The 20088-nt window shown below is 50.3% G+C and overlaps 11 protein-coding genes across 11 annotated transcripts; 6 read left to right on the top strand and 5 right to left on the bottom strand.

The window, feature by feature from the left end:
• Nucleotides 1-170: 170 nt before the first annotated feature.
• On the bottom strand, nt 171-1681 carry BU24DRAFT_419929 (uncharacterized protein). The gene is made up of 3 exons (XM_033527340.1): nt 1591-1681; nt 1316-1531; nt 171-1263 (listed from the first exon to the last, which is right to left on the bottom strand). Exons 1-3 carry the CDS (start codon nt 1628-1630, stop codon nt 602-604), a joined length of 918 nt encoding a protein of 305 aa, XP_033385215.1. The 5' UTR covers nt 1631-1681; the 3' UTR covers nt 171-601.
• Nucleotides 1682-2017: 336 nt separating this feature from the next.
• BU24DRAFT_419928 (arginine-tRNA-protein transferase 1) lies at nt 2018-4543 on the bottom strand. The gene is made up of 6 exons (XM_033527339.1): nt 4440-4543; nt 3654-3735; nt 3481-3543; nt 3296-3418; nt 2303-3134; nt 2018-2245 (listed from the first exon to the last, which is right to left on the bottom strand). The coding sequence occupies exons 1-6, from the start codon at nt 4525-4527 to the stop codon at nt 2123-2125; spliced, it is 1311 nt and encodes a 436-aa protein (XP_033385214.1). The 5' UTR covers nt 4528-4543; the 3' UTR covers nt 2018-2122.
• Nucleotides 4544-8573: 4030 nt separating this feature from the next.
• Nucleotides 8574-9522, top strand: BU24DRAFT_139964 (uncharacterized protein). The gene is made up of 2 exons (XM_033521117.1): nt 8574-8728; nt 8838-9522. The coding sequence occupies exons 1-2, from the start codon at nt 8668-8670 to the stop codon at nt 9263-9265; spliced, it is 489 nt and encodes a 162-aa protein (XP_033385213.1). The 5' UTR covers nt 8574-8667; the 3' UTR covers nt 9266-9522.
• An 88-nt stretch (nt 9523-9610) lies between these two features.
• On the top strand, nt 9611-10629 carry BU24DRAFT_139957 (uncharacterized protein). Its single transcript, XM_033521116.1, has one exon. It carries the CDS (start codon nt 9780-9782, stop codon nt 10398-10400), a length of 621 nt encoding a protein of 206 aa, XP_033385212.1. The 5' UTR covers nt 9611-9779; the 3' UTR covers nt 10401-10629.
• Nucleotides 10630-10653: 24 nt separating this feature from the next.
• On the bottom strand, nt 10654-11356 carry BU24DRAFT_419922 (uncharacterized protein). Its single transcript, XM_033527338.1, has 2 exons — nt 10931-11356; nt 10654-10877 (listed from the first exon to the last, which is right to left on the bottom strand). Exon 1 carries the CDS (start codon nt 11336-11338, stop codon nt 10940-10942), a length of 399 nt encoding a protein of 132 aa, XP_033385211.1. The 5' UTR covers nt 11339-11356; the 3' UTR covers nt 10654-10877; nt 10931-10939.
• A 90-nt stretch (nt 11357-11446) lies between these two features.
• BU24DRAFT_490150 (branched-chain amino acid aminotransferase II) lies at nt 11447-12847 on the bottom strand. The gene is made up of 3 exons (XM_033533692.1): nt 12365-12847; nt 11723-12309; nt 11447-11668 (listed from the first exon to the last, which is right to left on the bottom strand). Exons 1-3 carry the CDS (start codon nt 12774-12776, stop codon nt 11477-11479), a joined length of 1191 nt encoding a protein of 396 aa, XP_033385210.1. The 5' UTR covers nt 12777-12847; the 3' UTR covers nt 11447-11476.
• Nucleotides 12848-13266: 419 nt separating this feature from the next.
• BU24DRAFT_387687 (uncharacterized protein) lies at nt 13267-14498 on the top strand (the record flags this gene model as incomplete). Its single annotated transcript, XM_033524978.1, has 2 exons — nt 13267-13643; nt 13706-14498. 2 exons carry the CDS (start codon nt 13267-13269, stop codon nt 14496-14498), a joined length of 1170 nt encoding a protein of 389 aa, XP_033385209.1.
• A 549-nt stretch (nt 14499-15047) lies between these two features.
• On the top strand, nt 15048-16559 carry BU24DRAFT_440072 (GroES-like protein; the record flags this gene model as incomplete). The annotated part of the gene is made up of 6 exons (XM_033530346.1): nt 15048-15183; nt 15245-15379; nt 15435-15462; nt 15517-15701; nt 15757-16130; nt 16229-16559. 6 exons carry the CDS (start codon nt 15048-15050, stop codon nt 16421-16423), a joined length of 1053 nt encoding a protein of 350 aa, XP_033385208.1. The 3' UTR covers nt 16424-16559.
• A 427-nt stretch (nt 16560-16986) lies between these two features.
• BU24DRAFT_459984 (DUF1330-domain-containing protein) lies at nt 16987-17304 on the top strand (the record flags this gene model as incomplete). Its single annotated transcript, XM_033531782.1, has 1 exon — nt 16987-17304. The coding sequence occupies one exon, from the start codon at nt 16987-16989 to the stop codon at nt 17302-17304; it is 318 nt and encodes a 105-aa protein (XP_033385207.1).
• A 465-nt stretch (nt 17305-17769) lies between these two features.
• BU24DRAFT_490147 (uncharacterized protein) lies at nt 17770-19001 on the top strand. The gene is made up of 4 exons (XM_033533691.1): nt 17770-18076; nt 18135-18181; nt 18230-18477; nt 18527-19001. The coding sequence occupies exons 1-4, from the start codon at nt 17927-17929 to the stop codon at nt 18850-18852; spliced, it is 771 nt and encodes a 256-aa protein (XP_033385206.1). The 5' UTR covers nt 17770-17926; the 3' UTR covers nt 18853-19001.
• BU24DRAFT_419919 (uncharacterized protein) lies at nt 18832-20080 on the bottom strand. The gene is made up of 4 exons (XM_033527337.1): nt 19977-20080; nt 19567-19846; nt 19279-19520; nt 18832-19225 (listed from the first exon to the last, which is right to left on the bottom strand). Exons 2-4 carry the CDS (start codon nt 19839-19841, stop codon nt 18903-18905), a joined length of 840 nt encoding a protein of 279 aa, XP_033385205.1. The 5' UTR covers nt 19842-19846; nt 19977-20080; the 3' UTR covers nt 18832-18902.
• Nucleotides 20081-20088: the final 8 nt, after the last annotated feature.

Raw genomic sequence — 20088 nt, 5'->3', positions numbered from 1 at the left:
CCTTCCGGGAGAGAGGGACTCAATGAGATGCAAGTGGCTTGAACGACCGCGCTTATGCAGGGTCGCTTTCTGCGGATTTGGCTGCACCACCACCACCGACCCAACTCGGCCCTCCCGTCGTGCTGCAGAGCAATCAGTAGACGGCGGGTTCCGTCCAATGTGAACGATTGCGTATATCATCATGTTTGTACTTTTTAATTAGGCTCCAGCAGGCAAGATATTGCCTACGTACTCCGTACATGGAGATGCGAAACTATGGACACAGACATTGTGCCCCTGACATAACCGGTCACACAACCTTCGGCTCGTGTCCCATTCTGCTGCGTGGCTGGTTGGGATGGGAATGATGATGACGATGAACGGGTGGAGACGGCCCAAGAGATCATAAAAAAAATCAACGCCCTGGTGCCTTGTTGCCTTGTTGCCTTCCCATGCTCAGCCTCAGAAGTAACCCTCGACAACATAATCGTGGGCGTTGCAAATTGCCTATACACCACCAACACCTGCGTGTGATTGGTGACACAGAAAAAAAAAAGAAATGATGGAATTCCCTTCTTCAAACGGTCACCGGCCGCAATATTGCAGCCTGGGAAGCCGCCCCTTAATAAATTCCCGGCAAGATGGCGAACCTCTTCGGCTTGTACTTGCTTCCAAATTCCTTACGATACCTCCTCTCCTTCTTCTTGCCCCAAAGCCCCATCGGCACGCACGCGAAGATGAGGAAAAGAATGGTAGAGTGGCTCCAGCTAACAAGCAAGATACCAATCCACGAGATGATCTCGAACATGTAGTTGGGGCATGTGACGATGTTGAATCCGAAGCCCTGGGGGATGCCGCGGTCGGTGGTGCCCGGCCGGCGCAGGTTGCGCAGCGTGTAGTGGCTCGACAGGTTGGCCAGCTCGCCGAACACGTACAGTGCGAGGCCAGCGTACGTGATGAGTGGGTTCGATGCGCGCGCAGCCGCCGAGTTGGGGGAGTATATCCAGAAGGCCATCCAGACGCCCGACAGCAGCCAGTAGTGGGCGCTGTTCTTGAAAACGTTTTGGAACGGCATTGTGGCCGATGAGAAACGGTGTACAAAGAGTGTCTCGAACTCGCGCTTGAGGAAGTGCAGGAGCACCATGATCAAGGTGAGCTTCTGGAGCTCGGATGGCGGGGCGGAGGTTCCATAGATGAACGGGCGGCCGTAGTAGACGAGAGGGTGGATGAAAATGGGGCCAAAGTATTCGATCAAGAAGACTGTCTGCCAGCCGATCTGGGGTCCTGTGCAAGAGTTAGAATATGTGATATAATTCTGCGGTCTGGCTGGACATACCGAGGTCCTTGACATCGACTGCGCTCCTGTTCCTCAGACCAGTCTGGTAGACTGTGACGTTTCCAGTATTGGGGATTGGCGTGCCATCGCTTCCCTTTGTGACCCTCAGTCGGTCTTTGGAGAACTTGGCAGCCTGTGCGATCCTCTCAAAGATCTGTGAAGCCGAGCCATCGGGGCTAACGGTGATCGTTTCAGGGAGATTCTTGATGGGTCGGCCTGTTCATGATATTAGAGATTGCCAGCATTGGGATGCTTCTGTAGCAATTGATACATACCACGAGGGCGAATGACCAGAGAGATGTCGGGGGAAGACATATTCAGAGGTGTGAAAAGTCGGCGGAACGATGCGGAGGACAGTTCACACAGTTGCGTTGTGGGATGATGGGAATGTTTACACAATACATACAGGTCTTTGGTGCGGCCTTGGCAGAGCTACGTAGTTGGGATGCCGGACGGGGCTAGTGCTCAATCAGGCTAGGCTTGCGCAGAGAGATTAGGAATATTGTACTCCCACTGTGAATATATCCTTTGTAAACTGTTGTTAATTGGCTCGTTGTCAATCTGGAGCATCTGATTTGGAATCCCAAGATATATGCTTCACGGGTTGTACTTTTGTAAATATTCTCAAGAACGAAATCCCCCGGATATGCAGGAAAGTAATTGGAAAGTCCCCATAACATATCTGGGGTGACAATCCCTAGACCGAGCAATTGTCGATATCAATTGGCCCTGCTCCAGGGTATGAGTTCTCATTGATCCATATCTATCGCCCATCTGGCCATTCTCTACATATTTCGAGTCGTCGCATCAGCCAAAACTAACAGCAGTCTCCTTTGCGACGTCAGGTCCAATGCACGCGACCAACTCCGCAATGATCCCCTTAATCGTTGCCGGCTGTCGAATATCGCCCGTTTCCCACGATGTGAGCACCTAACAAAGTTGTCAGCCTCCAATTCATATACAAAGCAGAGATTTGGAAGAACATACCTCAGCTGTCAGCGGATAAGGGATCTTGCCGACTTGAATCGCTTGCTGATCAAGCGGGTACTCTTCGACTTCCTCGGCGGTCATTAGTCCGGGCATCTTGAGATCGAAGAGAGACAGTCCGTTTTCCACCGCCTCGCCCGCTTCCTTCGCGCTGGGGTGTATGTACTCGTCTACTTCCGCAGACGGGGGTGCTGCGCCTAATCTACGCTCCCGTGACAGAGACACGTATGGCTTAGCATCGAACAGCTCTCGAAGTTCGCCGTCGAGTGGATCCCAATTGTAAGTCTCCGGGTCCAGAATATACGAGGGCTTATACTCTCCTTTATACCTCATCTTCACGCACGAGTGGATATAGAACCCCATGTAGTAGAACTTATAGCCCGCCTCGAGCGCCAACGCTGCTTCCCGCATGGCGCTCAACTTGCCGAAACTCCACTTCTCGAAGTCGGAGTGGTAGATAAAGTACACGCCGCTGACGCAGTGGGGCAGCAGGTCGAGGACGGACATGGCGATGAGGCGGCCATCGAGGCGATAGCACTGGTGGTAAGAGCCGAGGTGGAGTGTCTTGCCGTCGACGTCCGGGGTCTCGCGTTTCAGCGGAGAGCCGCAGAGGAAGCGCTTGAAGCCTTTTGCGGATATTTCGGATTCGGCCTCGTGGTGGACGTTCTTTTGGTAGTCTTTGAAGAGCGCGAACTTCTCTGGCGTGAAGTCATCGGGTTCGAGCGTCACTTCGAAGCGGTGGGCTGGCTCGGGTGGCCGCTTGAGATTGGGGTATTCGCTCTCGTGGACGGTGGTGACGAGGTCGAAGCCATTCTTTTGGCGTTTCTTGTCCCTTTATAATGTCAGTATATTGAATTCAATGTAATCTTCGAACATAGCGAATTGAAAGCAAAGAAGCAAGCAGTACATGTGCTTTTACTATGCATATCTTCATCGAACGTACGATCAAGAATGACTGCACTTCAAACCAAAGCAAAAAAGAACAGCACTCACTCTTTCGACTTGGGATACAACTTAGCAACCTCTTTCAGATACTCGTCACCGAGAACATATCTATTCCAACGATTAACCGCCTGTCGGTGGTCCCTCGCCGGCGCGAACGACTCAACGGGAAGCCTAAACAAGTTAGCCCAAATCGTCTGGCAAGCAGTGAAATGGTGCAGTCCTAAATTACTAACCGTATCGTGTAGTGGGGGCAACAATGTCGCAGGACGTCTGGCTTGTAGAGAATGGTGCCAGATCTACGCTTGACACGTCAGTTACAATTGCGCCTGAGAGAGAATGTGTAATAGTGCGTTTGGCGGGCGGGATCAAAGAATGTCGTGCAGATAAATTGGGTTGGATGTCGTACCTTCGCCAACCTCGATCCACAAGACCCTGATATACGCCCACGGTCAGGCCTTTCGACGAGACGTAGTAACTCGCACCTGAATATGTTACGAGGTCAGTATGGAAAGTGGAGGCTGTTCGTGTAGGTGCGGCGATATAGGATTGATTTGCAAGGGTGGATGGTGGTAGTCTGGTGGAGTTGAGTTTCGTCCGCCAGGTTTCCCGGGTTTACCCGTCAGAGCTTGGTGATTGACGAGAGTGGGGTTTGGATGCGAAAGAGCAAAAGGCCCGCGGTGACGTAGAGGGGTAGATTGGAAATGGAATACGAGGGCCCGTCTCTCGACCGCCTCATGCAGTGAGTAACGGAGACGAGGCGAGACGAGGGTAGAAATTGAGCATTCTCCAGTACTAGACTGTACTTGGCGAATGAAATTGCTCCGTCTGTTGGCTACGAAAGACAACGAATGAGGCTTTGGAATGATCGTCTTCTACAGGGCGGAGGCGGGGAAAGCAAAGAAGCACGTGCGACATGGCAACCTTAACAAGACATCAAATTGACGGACGGATGACAGCGCAGTAGTCAGTCCATGGCATAGCATGTATAGCCATCAATATCCAACGTCCGTCAGCGAGGTCAGTCAGGTCGCGAATGCCGATACTCGATCTTACTCGAACGCTTTGCCAAGAGAGTGAATGGGGGGAGGGGCATAGGGAGATTGGGTGCACGCGTGACGGAGTGGTGCAGATGAAGATGTGGGATGGAGACGAGCGAAAGAGTAAGTTTGAACAATAATGAACATCCACGTACGAGACTTGGGGCTGCGGCGGCCCGTTGAGGCATCTTTGCAGTATCCGCAACTCTCCGATGAGTAGCCCAGAGGGGAGAGGAAGGACATTTGGGGCACGGCGAATGGTGTGGATTGGACTTGGACTTGGACTTGGGCTGGACTGGGTTTGGATGATTGGATTGGACTGGACTGGATTGGATTGGATTTGAGATGGATTGTCGATGCAGCAGCGGACGTAGCGAGCGAGCGATGCAACGAGGGGCAGCGACTAAGGATCAGGAATCAAATCAGGAGACGAGATAGATACTGGACTGGAAATCTTAGCAACAGTAGTCAATATCTTCAAACAACAACAACCTGGTCTCCGTCTTGAGTAGGTAGTAGGTAATGATGGGGATAATACCCAGGAAATGGGGTTACCGCCTTGTGCCTTTTAAACGGGACAGGCGTCGTCGGTATCCAGCCAGACAGGCACGGGGTGCAGGAGGCGAGCGTGGTTGGAGGTCGACGTACCGAAAGGCGTCACAGGGGACTGCATGAGGGCAGCATAAGCGTGGGACTGCAGGGAACTTACGCCTGTCGTCTCTTCCTTGAGCTGCTGCAGGTTGATGGGATGGATGATGGATTATGGATGATGGATGGAGACGGTGGTGATGGTGCAGTGGGGGGGAGGAGCTTTTGGGCGGGAGGTGGCTTCATGGTTAACGTTAGCAGGCCCTGGGCGGGAACGGCGTGTGCGTCTTTACGGTATGTGTCTATATTCTCTTTCGATGTGTAGCCAAATGATGTGCACTGATTAGTACCGTAATAATGGTAGGAAAAGGTAAAATAAAAGGAAGAGTGGGATAGAGATAGTGTCGTGTGTCTCTATGTCTGTCTGAAATGTTGGTTCGGGAGAGGGAACAATGGAATCACGGAAATATCTCGTTCGGTATAATTACTCGCGCCAGTAATACGGTGGTTTATTTGGGCCCGATGGAACTATCATGCTCTGCCGGCTGGTCTCACTGGCTCAGTAATAATAATATTGATAAATAATAGAAACTTTGAGAGGATATGCACACGCGGGAGGATTTGTATACCTCCGATAGATGTATTGATAAATCTCGATTCGAACATCAATCCCGCACTTACTAGATATTGGAAAATAACAATGATTATTTAGCATCTATCTCGGTTCACTCGTACCCTATGTACAAGTAACTACCTCCCTCATCCAATGTTCCCGCAGGTTCGCGTACGCACGATACAACGCTTCGCACACCACGACAGGCGAAAAACGACCGCTGTTGACGCAAATGCAGGGTATACGAAGCATGCGAGTCTAGCATGGCCAGAAGTATTCCGGTGGATACCTTTTCTTATGTGGGATGTTCAAACGTGTGTTCGTTCCATGACAAAGTGGGCGTGTGGTGTGTTTGGGGGCTCTGTGTGGTACAGAACGGAAGGGGAGTTGATACTACTATACTACTATATACTGTATTCGGACACTACTATTGTTTTCCTGCGGCGTTTCCGTGCTGTATTTGATTGACATAGTGGAGAGAAAGCCCGCAATGAATGCAACTAGATTACTGTATGGTTCACGGCGAAGGCGACGTTCGAAAAGCAATAGCGAAAGGGCCATCTGGATAGTTGAAAGCAGACGGATCACCACTCCTTTGAGCACCGTATCCGGATGCAAGAAAGAGAAGAGTAAGGGACGAGCAACTAGCCAGACTTAGGCCCAGCAACTGTAAAGCTTGAGACGCATAAAGATGGAGAACAACGACCCTCGTGGGTGCCATTGATATTACTCGGGATGTAAGCAGTCAACAGAGACAGCTGGCGATGCTGTACGGTGAACATCGTACATACATTACACATGTATGTACCTGTGGGTTGGTAAAGAGGCGTTGCGTTCGTCGATATGAGATCTACGACTCCACGGTTCACGGGGTCCAAGCAGGAGGTATTACTGGAGCGTTTCGGGTGCCTGGTATGGGGGATGATCATTGCTGCACCACGTCATGGGCATCAATTAACTGGCATGGCATACATGGTGTACGCTGTACATGGCACGGCATGACAAGGTGTGAAGATGTTTGGGGAGGGGTGTCGACAATCGTAAAGCGAGTGTAGGGTGCTGTCATACACCGTCACAGTCATTCTGTATGTGATAGGTGGGTGGAAATCCCACATACTACCTATTTGCTGCGTTTGAGAATATGTGTATGAACATGTGTAGTCGTAGACGTACGTGAATGTGAATGTGTAGGTTTGGGCGTATACCTCTCCATCTGGCGGGCGTGCATCTCTCGCGTGCCCCGCCATAAGGCGCCCTCGTCATTCCCACTCTTCCCATTAATTCCCTACCTCTCCCACCCGGCGGTGGCGTCCTAGCTCCCGATCATGGCGATATTCCATCCTATCTCGCGAGGGTGCTGGCATGGTTGAATGTAAGATGTATGTGCGCCGTACGCCGCCGTACGTACATACGGGACTATATGACCTAGGTGTATCCCACGCTCATGCTGACGGTGCTGGCTACGAGTAGGGGAGCTGGCACGCCCGACAGCTAGGCGACAATGCAGCGGAGGTCTGGCGCTGAATGGGGATGGGTGATTGAATGATTGATGATGACGAGGGTATGGAGGTGGACGCGGACACGGAGTTGAACGGTAAGTATGATATGGTGTATGATTTGGTGGACGTTGAAGGGATCTTCTCGATGCCCATCATTGAGCAGAGACGCCTCTTTGAGAATCTGCATGTCTGCAATGTCCCTAGATGCGTCCTGCATGGGAGCGAGACTCCTGCGTAGGTGGTGGTGGTGGTGGTGGTAATGCTCGTGCTGTGTATGCCCCTGACCCTGGCCCTGGCCCAGCTGCGGGCACCTGGCCGTTCTCTATCTGTGAATTACTCTACGGAAAACCTAGGTAGATACTCGTACTAATTGCCTCGTACGTTAGGTATGGAAGCAGGAAGATACTGTTTGCCGCGGGCTGGCTGGCGGGCTGGCCTGGGCTGTTCTGGGCAGCATGACTACGGTAGATAGGAATTGTCGGTCTAATTGACACACTGTCAACAGAAGTATTTGCAGTGCTATACGGTGTCGTCATGCTACTTGATACCAGTATTATTCTGCTCTGGTTTAAGATAGTATGTATCTATATTGTACGAAAACGGCGAATATTGTGTACCTATGTGAATGGAGGTTTATACTTAGTGTTAGCATCCACAAGAATAGGATCATTAAATCAGATCAGTCGAGTAAGCAAATAGAAAAGAAAAAGAAGAGAAGAAAGGTACAAGGTTAATAATTAATTTACAATCGCTTGTGGTGGTTATGGTTCTGGTGAGCGAGAGAAGAGTGACGAACCTTTTGCCTTCTTTTTTTTTTCTTTCCCCTACCGCACGCACCCGCCCGTATCCCTCCCCTTCCCACCCTCCATTCACCCATTCACCCCCCCTCCCACTCCATGTACCCTACCCTACCCTACCCTACCAGAGTTATACCCATTCTGGTACTAATTCACTCTTCCTCTCCGACTACGCCCACTTGGAACCTAAAACAACCTACAAACTCCACCCACCTTCTCTCTTTTTTTCCCACTACACAGTACATGTACTAACCACCTAAACTACTCTCTAACTACCTCCCTCCTACCACTACCACACACCACACTACCACTCCACTACCTACTTTACTACTTACACACGATCCACGCCCACGATGTCCGTCTTCCTTTCTTCTCGTTGCAGGCCTTCTCAATCTCCTCAGCCCCGTCCCCCGCGGGACTGAGCCCTTCAGTTGTTCTTCTCTTCTTCTGCTTCATCTTCGTCTTCTTCTCCATATCCAATCTCCCACCCTCCTCTACTCACTCTACCCTTCACTTCCCCTACCTCATACTCTCCAATCTCGGCTCCATCCTTCATCCACCGCCTCTTCCTCGAACATACCCACCGCCCTCTCCACCTCCGCCTCCACCTCTCTCTCCGCACCTGGAGAGAATCAACCAAATCACCAAAGGCCACCGCTGCGACTCCCACTGCCGCTGTGCGCTCTCTCCGCTTCATTTCCTGGCTCCATCCACCGCCTCCGGTCCCATTGCCTTTCGCCTCCGATCGTCCCTCTCCTGTCCGGTCTTGTCCAGTCCGCGCGTCAAATCACCGATATCCACTTGGATATCCTCATTGACGACCATCCGCTCGCGCGGCGACCCGGACTCGCTGTTTTTCCCTTGAAAGGGAACCTCGGCGTTAACTATGGCCACCGCTGCCACCACCCCGCTGTCCATGCAATCCCGCACTGGCCGGAGTAACCAAAGTAAGCCCTCACGAGACACTCTCCGAATTTCCCAACAATTACATTTCCCCCATCGTCCGTCTCTCCGCTTTCCAAATCTACAATTACTAACTCGAATTTCCCATTGCAGGATACGGCGCCCAAGGCGAACGGCTCGTCGCCGGCATTGTTCCGCTCTCCTCCGACAAGTACTACGTTCTCCTGATCCAGTCCACGAGAAAGGGCGGATGGGTGCTCCCCAAGGGCGGCTGGGAGACCGACGAAGCCACCGCTCAAGATGCCGCCAAGCGAGAAGCATGGGAAGAAGCCGGCATCATCTGCACGGTGAAATACGACCTGGGCCTCATACCCGAGAAGCGGAGTGCGAACCAGCTCACCTCTACCGCACCGAAAGCATCATATCAGTTTTTCGAGGCCGTCGTTGAGAAACAAGAGGCCAAATGGCCGGAGATGCACAAGCGAGGCCGTCAATGGTTCACCTACACACAAGCCAAGGAGGCCCTAAAAGACCGACCGGAACTCCTCGACGCACTCGACCGGTGTACCATGCACCGATAACCTCACGCTGAAATCGACGCTCCGTGCGAGATACGAACGAACGCTTCCCGCAAAAAGTGGCTGAAGCTCTCTCAACGAACGACACGAACCCCCCATTCTGTCGATCGGCTGATTTCTTGATTCCAGCGTAATGCATAACGGCAGGGTTTTCTTCACATAAAAAGTCAATGGGGTCATAGAACTTGACGTTTCCCCTTTTTGTGTTCTTTATTTTTTTTTCTGCTCAATTTTTTTTTACACTGCTGGCTGTTCTTTTAATTTACCTGACATGGGGGCGTCGGTGGCGTGTCTGCGATTACTAGAAATATGCATGCGGCTCTCCCCCAACCCCGCCTCGCACGTTAGACATACGAGCGAGTGAGAGCGAGGAGCGAGAGAACAAGAGAGCGAGAGGGGGCCCGCGTAGGCCAACCACACCCAGTATCTACTCGTTCCCATACTCTTCCCGACCCGACACAACAAGTACAAAGAGGACTGCAGAAACAATGCGATTTTGCACGATGTACACTGTACAATGCCAAGCATCTTTTGGCTCTCCATATCTTATCTTGTCTACAGGACATTTCACAAGGAGAGGATTTGTTGCGTTTTCGTTGTCATTGTCCATCTGTCTTTTGTATCACCCCTCCCTGTTACTCGTAGGATCGAGACATGTGCCGAGTTTTCAACCGAGAGTTCGAACAGCGAAAATCGAAAATTCGCCCGGGTGATTAATCACAAAAGGGTCGCCGCAAATCGCCTAACAAGAATTATTATTGAGATGACTTTGCTGGTGGTGCAAGCCATGGGGCTGGACGACAGTGCCCTTTGGCCAATGAGACGTACAGGAATGAAAAGGTGGCCCAATGCGACTGACTGTATATACTGTACATACATACGGAGTACATACGGAATACTGCGTTCTGTATTCGACACATTGAACGTCATGCAGAAACAGAACTCCATCATTGGATATACGTATACACACATGTACCTCTCTGCAATACTGGAACTGGGACATGGTGGGGTACAAAAACACTCCTCAATCCAGCCTCACATCCCCATTCACGCATTCTACCAATGCAATCTCCTCTCCCACTTACATCCCGTCAATTGCCCCATCAACCTCTACAGAAACCTAGCCCGCAACCCATAGCCACATAACCGTAGAAACAGAACAATACCTCACATAACGCATAGGCAGAGCACTCCCACACGCACGCTGCTGGACATCGTTCGAACTTCGGACCCTTCGCTAAGCGAGCGGCTCGCTTAATGGCGTAGCCGCCGCCGTAGTACAACATTGGAAATGGAGCCGCCTGAGCCCGCCAATCCGGACTGAGTAGTTCTCATGCTAGCAGTCAGTCCTTCACGAAGATTGCCAGAAATGCACAGTGAGCAAAAGTAACCGAACGTCAAAGGCTGAAATTGATAGTTATGTAACTGCCCACAATACGATCATGCCTCGGTCTGTAAAACAGGGAAAAAACCACTGGAGTTGTCCATCGTAGATTAGACGTCGATCAAGCTCATGCCCCTTCGTCTCCGAACACCGTCCATTCCAATCCCGCATCATGATACTCCGTACCTTTGACCCAATCGATCCAGCATCCCATGGAACAATGTTACCTATCTTCCAAAAGTCAGCCCTCACTGGCATACAATTCGATCAAACCGCGAGCTTACCCTACCCCTTCAAGACCCCCCCTTCGAGAGCAGCTCTCCATAACACGCATTACAGCACAACTGGTCCCACCGGCCCTCGTGCGCGGCAAGAGCCACGAGCTTCGCTTTCTTCGCGTTGTTGCATCGGGAGCAGACGAATGGAGTGGCGGAGGTGAGGCGGTGGAGGGTGTATCCGCTGCGAGGGGCGAATTTCTTCACGACGGGGCAGGGGGGGCTGGATGGATCTGAGGGTTGGGAGGGAGTGGTAGACATGATGGGGATGAGGTTGATGAGGCGGTTGAGAGGGTGGGTGATGGTGGAGTGTGGATGGGGTAGGGCGGGGGAGGGGAGAGGTGATGTATGTGGTGGATGCCTGGTGGTGTTACGCAAAAGTCCTTGGACGGTTTCCTGCGTAGTCCCTTGCTTCATCGTCGTCGAAATGAGAGGAGAGGGATGGGATTATGGGTTGGATGGTTGATAGATTTGGGATTTGTGACCTCGCTCTTGGAATTGAAGTCCAATATAGAAAGCAGTTACATTTCACGATGCTGAATTATCGATTTGATTCTAAGCTTCTTCTTCTTCTTCTTCTTCTTCCTCCACAACTACACCCCATTCGTGGTCTATGACGCCATATTGAATGTTACCGAGCCAGCTTGCAAGTATCGAAGCAATTCGTTTCGCGGGATCGGCGTCGCCATGCTGCATGTCCAAGTCACGGCCCTTGAAGTTGATTGACAAGACGGGGGTGATAAAGAACTATAAATCAAATCAGTCAGCGAGATATTCAAAAACAGGTATGAAGTAACTCACAGCAGTCCCGCACACGAACGCTTCAACAACCCGTCCCTCCTCCCACGCCTCTTCCAGCTCAGACATAGTGAAATACCTCTCCACGACCTCAACCTCCCCCACAACCCCCTTCCTCGCCAACTCCAACACCGACCTTCGAGTCACCCCATCAAGAATCAATTTATCCGTCAACGGCGCCGTGACAAGCTCCGTCCTCCCAGTCTCCCTACTCCTCACCACCGCCATGAAATTACTCGCCCCCGCCTCCGTAACCCGCCCATCATCGCCAAACAGCCACAGCACCTGATCGAACCCCTTCCTCTGCGCCTCGCCATGCGCACCCAGCGACGTCCCGTAGTTGGCGCCCACCTTCGCGTGGCCGAACCCGCCGGGCCACGCGCGGATCGTGTCGCCCTGGGACGCGAGGAGTCGCAGCCCGGTTCGGGGCGGGGATCCAGGGGGGGACTCCTTGGAGAAGTCGGGCCATGGGACGGTGATGATGTAGAGGAGGGCTGAGGTGGGGAGTTGCACGCCCATTTGGGAGCCGGTGCCGATGAGCGAGGGCCGGATGTAGAGGAAGCGTCCTGGTTCCTCCTTGGGCAGCCATCCTGGACGATATGTTAGCGTTGCATGTAGGAGGTACAGTGAATGAATGGCACTCACGTGGAGCATCGATCTTAAGCAATGCTTTGATCAACGCAACTAATTCCTTGTCATCGACAGCAGGCAAGCACACGCGCTGAGCGCTGGAACTCAGCCTTCTGGCATTGCAATCCGGCCTGAACAGTCTCACTTTCCCGTCGAAACCACGGTACGCTTTCATGCCTTCAAAACACTGCGTAGCATAGTTGAGGCAGGATGCAGCCGGTGAAAGAGACAAGTTGCCGAAGGGAACGATTTCAGGAGTCTCCCAGCCGCCAGACACACTCCATTGACATTGGACCATGTGGTCGGAGCATACGTTCTGTGCCCATTGTTCGGGGGAACCGAGTGCTGGTACGGGACATTGGACGGTGGAATGGGTGATGGTGAGTTTGGATGCATCTAACACCGCTGGAGCGCTAAGGGTTGACATGGTTGTTGTTACTGTTGGTTCGAAAGGTGCTGGGATGGTCGAATTTATACATCTTGCACTGGATAGTTTTCCTATTTCTTCCTTATCCGGGGTGGATACTAGGAGTGATGTTGAGCGCATATCAGATTGGTCGGGTGCGTTTCGGGTTAGTCGGGCGTATGTTCTCCAGGGCGTACGCCTTGTGAAAGTACATCTTACTCCCGTAGGGCGTGGAATCTCCCCACGTCATATTCAAGGGTCCACGGCGGAAATTCAGCCTTTCTAGAGGTGACCCGAATCTGTGGAGAACCAGCCCGATCTCGAAAGACGTCCCCGCAACATAGTCGTGTATGCTACTGATCCCATACATCCTCGTAATCTCACGTCAAGCTCGAGAATGGAGGGACTAGACGCCTTAACCTGTGCACAATTGCAGATATCTAGCTCGAACGTGTTCTCCAGCACACTAGACACTTCGACAGGCCACAGCCAGGATATTCAAGCCGATAAGATGGATTCGGCAATTGTCTTAGATGATGACCTTGCACAAGCCTTCACGCATCGCTCGGAACAGGACCTGTTTCTCGCCTCTGATATCAATAGCCTTGATCTGGAGGAGAATATTCTTAACACTTCTGAATCAATTGAACAGAGCAATTGGTACACGTCACAATCGGACTTCTTTATAGCGTCGTCGGAATCAGCTGCGTCATCGACCTCAAACCACCAACGGAGACGTCGAAGGAAAAAGTTAGCACCATACAAGACCCGTAGAGCGAATCCGGAGAAAAGAAGATATCAATGCACATTCTGTACAGATGTCTTCAAGACAAAGCACGACTGGCAGCGGCACGAAAGGTCGCTTCACCTGAGTCTCGACGAGTGGCGGTAAGTCTATGCTACCACTCGGCACGTCTCGAATACGATTCGCTGACAGTTGACACCATCAGTTGTTCTCGATTTGGCCCTGTGTTTCTAGATATTGATGGGACTTATTGTTGTGTCTTCTGCGGCGACCAGAGCCCAACGGACGCCCACCTCGAAAGACACAGTTATTCAAGCTGTGCTGCAAGACCTGTGGCAGATCGTGTCTTCTTCCGCAAAGACCACCTACTCCAACACTTGCGCGCGGTGCATAATGGCTGTAAATTCAACGACCGCATGATGAATTGGATCAGCACGATAGATACCGTGCATTCCAGGTGTGGTTTCTGCGACCTACAGATGACGACGTGGGCCGAGAGGGAAAAGCACCTGGCCGAACACTTCAAGAGCGGATCGGACATGAAGGACTGGACTGGCGATCGCGGGTTCGATGCCACGATAGAGAATCTCGTGCGGGACGACATTCCGCCTTACATGATCGCCCAACAGCGTGAGACGATGGATCCTTTCTCGGCTTCACGATCATATCACTGCATTGGCCAGAAAATTACGGATGTAGCTGACCAAGAAAGCCCGGCGCTCAGTTCAGATCTGGCTCATAATGTTCACTCGCATCGTCATATCGAGCATCTGCTGCTCGCACACGTCTCACGAGAGATCTGTCAAGGCCGCGTCCCGTCGGACTCCCAGATACGGAAGCAGATGGGGATTTTGATGTATGGACCTGATCACGACGACTGGGAACAGACGTGGGCAGATAACGAACAGTGGCTCACGCAATTCAGGAAGAAGGCCGGCTTGATTAGCTTGCCTTTGAGCGACGGAAGGAACGCCTTTGTTGGATATGACACTTCGTAGTTTTTAGTAACGTGCGTTTTGATCAACATTTTGATCATCTTTCATTACGCAGCTGTACTTTTAGGATGAGAAGTCTGCGTGTGCCCAAACTAGTGCATAAGATTACAGTGGATAGAGACATCAGAAACGAGATGCTTTTGATAGCTCATTCAAGATCGGCTAGAATCTTAACCAATGTTTCATAATTGACTGCTTGCGGTTGAGCTGCCAGGCCACTGCGAATTGGTCGAATATGCCGTACAAATTATAGGCCTATATATACCCTTTCAGCCAATTCCCGCATGACATCTAATGGATACATGGAACTTTATTCTAGTCATATTCTGAGGTTAGTTACTTAATACGTAGCACAAGTTATAAGGCGGTTATCGGAGGGTTACGAGTTTTGGGCGTACGCCTTTAACGAGTGGGTCCAGCCAACCATGCGCCCTGTCAAACATTTCCTATGATTAAGTATCATTCTCATGATAAAGCTAAGCTGAAAGATTTCTCTTAAGAGCTTCTCCACTCAATCAACAGGTAGAGAGACTCTCTCTTCCAAAGAATAGAATGAAATCTTATCAAGATGCGACCGCTGTCGTTCAGCATCAAGACTCATTGGTTCTCTCCACCGTCCAACTTCCCAGTCTTCAGGACCACCAAGTGTACGTAAAGGTCGAATTTGCTGCCTTCAATCCTACGGACCGTACGTTATAGCATCCGTAAATCTCTACCTTCTCATGGTTGGTGCTCACAATCCCGACTAGGGCTTGCTTTTGACCTACAAGCATTTGGAGACGACGCTGTCTTGGGTTGCGAGTTTGTTGGCACTGTCGTCGAAGCTCATCCTACTGTTACCAAGCTAGAAGTTGGTGACTGCATTGCTGCACTTGTTTGGGGCGGTATCAAACCCCTTCATCCCATTTTGCACTTAATGTCACTGATCCATCCGTGCAGGAGAGATCAAGGGCCTCGGAGCATATTCGTGAGAACCTTGGTTGCCCGGGGGCGTGTCGTGCACAATTGCTGATACTTTCAGGACATTCTGTATTGCAGACGAACGACTTTCGTTCAAAATCCCAGATGGCATCGCACATCCTAGCGCTTGTTCCATACCACTCGCCGCAAACACTGCTTATCTGGCACTCTTCTCACAAAACTCCCTTGGGCTTCCCCAGGGAGGAAGTGGGAATGGTCGGTCTGTTCTCATCTGGGGCGGAAGCTGTAAGGCGACACACGTCCCAACCTTACTATACCTTCAACTAACGACGTTAACTAGCCATTGTAGGCTACTTCGCAATCCAGTTCGCCAATCTTCACGGGTTTACCGTCGCCGCCACCTGTAGCCCCAGAAACTTCGATCTCGTCAAAAACGCCGGCGCGACACACGTCTTCGACTACGCGAACGTCGATGTCGTGACGAGAATCCAGGAGTGTCTCCCCGAACTATCTCACGTTTTCGACACTATTGGCAACGACGAATCGTCAACGACTGCCTCAAAGTGTCTGAAGAGTGGTACGGGAGATCTCTGCACGGTTCGCCCGGGAAGGGCTAAGACTGAGGGCGTATCCGCCGGGATTCGAGTAACGGACGTTTTTGTCTTCACTGCGTTTCCGACACCACATACGTACCGAGGGACGACGCATTGGCCGGTGAGTCTCATTGAACGAATACGATTCCGTTTTAGAAAACAATTCGATGCTTCTGCACTTTTGCTGTTGTTGTGTAGCTGATGATGAATCTATCACAGGTTATCATGGAGAATCACGCTCTCAGTGCTGCATTATATGAGGACCTTCCAAGATTGCTGTTGGAGGAAATGATTATCCCGCCTCCGGTGAAATGTTTGGGGAATTTGAGCCCAGAGGCGGTCTTGGAGGCTATGCATCTTAACAGAACCGGGAAGGTTTCGGCTGAGAAATTGTACTTTGAAGTATTCGTTTGAGCGCTGGTTGGAGGTATTGGCTGAAGATGCATGCTCCTTTTTGAGAACACCCTACATTCATAGTGGTCACCTACACCAAGATTGCGTTATACATGCCAAATTCCAAATAAACTTAGAAAGTTCAAAATCTATGACGATAATTGTAATGAAAGCACACCAAGATATGAGCAGTCATTGTACCGATCCTTCATATCTTTTTAGAAGTGGTCACTGGAGGATTCTGTACTAGTACAGGGACGTGACAATGCGCGGAGAATAGATATGGAATCCAGTCTACGGACGTTCGAGAGCATGCTAGTCTTGAAGTGTCGTTCGATTACATCCCCACCTGTAAGGCGCAAGAATACAGGCGTACGCCCATACGAACTCCCCAGACAAAATGCGCCTTATCGTCAGGAATCATCGATGTGACATGACACCGCGACATCCGATTTCGGACTCGTATCACTTAAAAAGAGAACATATTCACTTCTAACAGTGCAACAATCCACCTACCCTTTGCTCAATCCCACTCTACAACAACTCTAAACTCATATCCTCAATCCATCCCCCCACTGGCAACCATGGTCGTCTACGTCGTCGCCCAAATGACGATCCACGACCCTTCCACCTACCTCAAATACACCTCCGTCTCCCACAAATCAGTAACGCGGCACGGAGGCAAGTACCTCACCCGTGGCGAGCCGCTCTCTGTGCTCGAAGGCGACGCTCCCGAGCAGCGGATGGTGATCTTGGAGTTTCCAGACGAAGAAGCGGCGAGGAAGGCCTTCAGCGATCCTGAGTACGTAGAAGCCGCAGGGTTTAGGCGTCAGGCTTCGAAAGGATACATGGTTATGCAGAAAGGTTCGGAGAGGGGGGAGAATCCAGATCCGCATGTTTGAGGGAATTGCGTGAGATGGGTAATGCTATGTTAGGGGAGAGGGGGAGAGGTATGTTTAGCAGTTCATTCTTATCGTTCAAAGTAACTTACTGTTAGTACTTAGAAGTCCTCCAGGAGCTTCTGAGGTTGGGTTTTCATATCGTGGCCCAGTATGGTGACACAGAGACCGATCCCAAATAGGTCAACAGCCAATCATTGATCCTAGAAATAATATAACTTGTTTTTATTTTGCTTGGAAATATTTTCCTCTCTCATGCTGCATCTCTCTATGGCTTTAAGTACTATAAGAAAAGTAAGAATAGTCACGAATTCACAACACAGAGGGTTATCAGGTGATTTGGACATCCCTATATGAAAGCTTTTATCGGAACACGAAGATGAAGCGCGCGACACGTCCAGGATCAATTGGTGTAACCGTCAGCCATCTTATAAAGCGGGGTTGCTACGCCACGCAAACTTCGAACATGTCCAATGCACTCCAACGCGTAGCGATAGTGATTTCACAACACGCCATCCTATGATTGCACCGTTTCGTGGCGCCTGAAGCTTTGTCAACCCTCTTGTGAGAAAAGGAGCATTGATCAGTCTACCTCACGACGAGGATTGAGCGACTAGCCTACATCATGTTCCCCTCGCAGAGCAGACCATCAACGTCTCCTTTTGGTTGGGGGGCCGCTCCAAGTTCTGGTCCTTTTGGCAGTGCGGGCACTCCAAGTTCTGGTCTTTTTGGCAGTGCGGGCACTCCGAGTTCTGGTCCTTTTAGCAGTCTTCCGGTAAGTAAATCATACTGAAGGATGATACATTTCCAAGGCATATTCTTAAGTTATATAGGCTTCTGCGGTCACTCATTCACAGAAGCTCATTCAGCATATTGCTAGGTATGTTCGCCGCTCATAGTAACTACATCATCTAACCTGCTGGCCAAGCTTGTTCAACAACGAAAAGTACTCTGATGCTACTATTCAAATCCATGATGTGATGCTCCCTGTACACAAATCCATCATATGCATCCAGAGCGAATACTTTGAGAAGGCCTTTCAAAATGAAAGATTCGAGGAGAGCCAGTCCGGGACGATAAAATTCAAAGAAAACAGTGGTGCCGCCTACTGGAGGGTCATCGAGTACTTATACAAAGGCGATTATTCAGAGGCATTGTCCACACACGAGTTCGAAGGCAAGCGAAATGCTCCAACCTGCACCCTCATTAAAGTAACAATTGTTAGATGACCCAGAGCATCTGAGAGATTCTCGCGTATACGTTCTAGCGGACATGTTCCTCTTGGAGGGTTTGAAGACGCTCTCCATAACGAAGCTACGACTAAAGTTGGAGAAACATTGGATGACCGACTTGTTCCTTGAATGCATTCGAGAAATATACGGTAGCACTTCTAATGAGACCTGTGGGCTACGGTCAACTGTGATTGCAGTGGCGACAGGACATGCGCGTGATTTAGCCAAGAACGAAGCTTTCAATAACCTTCTTCGAGAGGGTGGGGATTTCGCTGCTGAATACGTCAGCGCCCTGACGAAAACGATGGCTTTTCGTTAGGACATAGTGTTCGATACGCTCGGATTTGGTGAGATCAATATGCTACAGAACTATAGCTTGTGTTTCCCCAGCAGATGTTCAACAAATTCAATAACGAAATTTCCTCCCATACGGATAAGGTCGTTGAATGTTTCTGTCGTAATTAAGTCATGAGCATGTTCCACCGCAAGGCGGGCCACAGCAATCCGCGTTGGAGAGGAATACTGCCGATGAGATTGGTAAATCTCGTGAACACCTATAGTAAATACATCGCTATCCCAGCAGTTACTTGCATGCTTCTTAAACCTCATTAAAGCATATTTTCTTAGGTCTCTTATAAGAAACGCATGTGCCAACATGTGGACGCGCAAGTGTTTAAGTAGTTCTGGATCCTCTATAAATCTCATTCAGTAGTTTTCAATAACATATGATCAAAACAGTACTTGCCTTGAATTTGAGCATTAGACAAGATGTCAGAATAATCGCCGGTGTATAAATATTCTAAGACTCTCCACAGTGCGGCTCCAGTTCCTTCATCGCATTTCAGTACACTCCCACCGTTGCTAATGGCTTCTTTACACGCTTCTTCAAATCGCGAGCTCTGAGAGCATAATACAAATTGGTGGGCAGGGATCATGACATTTTGTACCGAGATTGTAATGTCTGAGTGAGCGGGCTGGCCAAGCATGCTGGATGTATAATTAGCTAAGGATATCGAAGGAGCTTTATGCATACCCAGCTATGCTGCTCACGAGCTTGCTGTGGTGACTGTCTGCATTGTCTTCTTCAGAGCCTTTCTCTGAACCCAGCGTCCCTGTGTCTTTGTGGTTATAGTCATCCGAGTCATTGACATACGCCAAATTCCGTTCTTTCTCAGGCAAAGAATTGAACTCTTCTGTACATTCTTCGCGTCCAAGGATTTCAAATTTCCAATGATTTTTACCATCCAAGGACTTGTTACATGAGTGATTCGGACCATAGCGGCGTCTGCAGAGTATGCATTTATCCATCTTGTCTGATACACGTTAGCTGTGTCGAGCATGCTATACCGGCTCACTAATTTTGTACGCGGGTTACTTCGAAGGCAGTATCGGGAGACTGTGGCTCAAGCTGAGGCCTTTTTTCTGCTACTATGCTGAACTTACACTCTCTAATGCTGACAGAAATGTTCAAAGACCTTGATAGTCTGAAGGTAGATTAGGCTTTCAACTTCACCAAAGTGGGAGGCCGAATTTCAGAAAGACACGAGTAGTGGTA

Source organism: Aaosphaeria arxii, assembly GCF_010015735.1.
Source record: "Aaosphaeria arxii CBS 175.79 unplaced genomic scaffold BU24scaffold_3, whole genome shotgun sequence".
NCBI lineage: Eukaryota > Fungi > Ascomycota > Dothideomycetes > Pleosporales > Aaosphaeria > Aaosphaeria arxii.
The sequence above is the reverse complement of the archived record's forward strand: the minus strand, read 5'-3'. Positions and strand labels throughout refer to the sequence as shown.

Coding starts and splice junctions, on each gene's coding strand:
- BU24DRAFT_139957 (XM_033521116.1), top strand. CDS start 9,780: ATGCCAAGCATCTTTTGGCTCTCCATATCTTATCTTGTCTACAGGACA.
- BU24DRAFT_490147 (XM_033533691.1), top strand. CDS start 17,927: ATGTTCCCCTCGCAGAGCAGACCATCAACGTCTCCTTTTGGTTGGGGG. Junction 18,077..18,134: donor GTCCTTTTAGCAGTCTTCCG/GTAAGTAAATCA, acceptor TAAGTTATATAG/GCTTCTGCGGTCACTCATTC. Junction 18,182..18,229: donor CTCATTCAGCATATTGCTAG/GTATGTTCGCCG, acceptor CTGCTGGCCAAG/CTTGTTCAACAACGAAAAGT.
- BU24DRAFT_419922 (XM_033527338.1), bottom strand. CDS start 11,338: ATGAAGCAAGGGACTACGCAGGAAACCGTCCAAGGACTTTTGCGTAAC.
- BU24DRAFT_419929 (XM_033527340.1), bottom strand. CDS start 1,630: ATGTCTTCCCCCGACATCTCTCTGGTCATTCGCCCTCGTG. Junction 1,532..1,590: donor TCTGGTCATTCGCCCTCGTG/GTATGTATCAAT, acceptor TATCATGAACAG/GCCGACCCATCAAGAATCTC. Junction 1,264..1,315: donor AGTCGATGTCAAGGACCTCG/GTATGTCCAGCC, acceptor ACTCTTGCACAG/GACCCCAGATCGGCTGGCAG.
- BU24DRAFT_419928 (XM_033527339.1), bottom strand. CDS start 4,527: ATGTCCTTCCTCTCCCCTCTGGGCTACTCATCGGAGAGTTGCGGATAC. Junction 3,736..4,439: donor CCGCCGCAGCCCCAAGTCTC/GTACGTGGATGT, acceptor ACCTCGTAACAT/ATTCAGGTGCGAGTTACTAC. Junction 3,135..3,295: donor TTGTATCCCAAGTCGAAAGA/GTGAGTGCTGTT, acceptor GACATTATAAAG/GGACAAGAAACGCCAAAAGA.
- BU24DRAFT_139964 (XM_033521117.1), top strand. CDS start 8,668: ATGGCCACCGCTGCCACCACCCCGCTGTCCATGCAATCCCGCACTGGC. Junction 8,729..8,837: donor CACTGGCCGGAGTAACCAAA/GTAAGCCCTCAC, acceptor TTCCCATTGCAG/GATACGGCGCCCAAGGCGAA.
- BU24DRAFT_490150 (XM_033533692.1), bottom strand. CDS start 12,776: ATGTCAACCCTTAGCGCTCCAGCGGTGTTAGATGCATCCAAACTCACC. Junction 12,310..12,364: donor GCTTAAGATCGATGCTCCAC/GTGAGTGCCATT, acceptor CATATCGTCCAG/GATGGCTGCCCAAGGAGGAA. Junction 11,669..11,722: donor CGTTCGTGTGCGGGACTGCT/GTGAGTTACTTC, acceptor TTTGATTTATAG/TTCTTTATCACCCCCGTCTT.
- BU24DRAFT_419919 (XM_033527337.1), bottom strand. CDS start 19,841: ATGGATAAATGCATACTCTGCAGACGCCGCTATGGTCCGAATCACTCA. Junction 19,521..19,566: donor CTCGTGAGCAGCATAGCTGG/GTATGCATAAAG, acceptor TTATACATCCAG/CATGCTTGGCCAGCCCGCTC. Junction 19,226..19,278: donor GTCTAATGCTCAAATTCAAG/GCAAGTACTGTT, acceptor TGAGATTTATAG/AGGATCCAGAACTACTTAAA.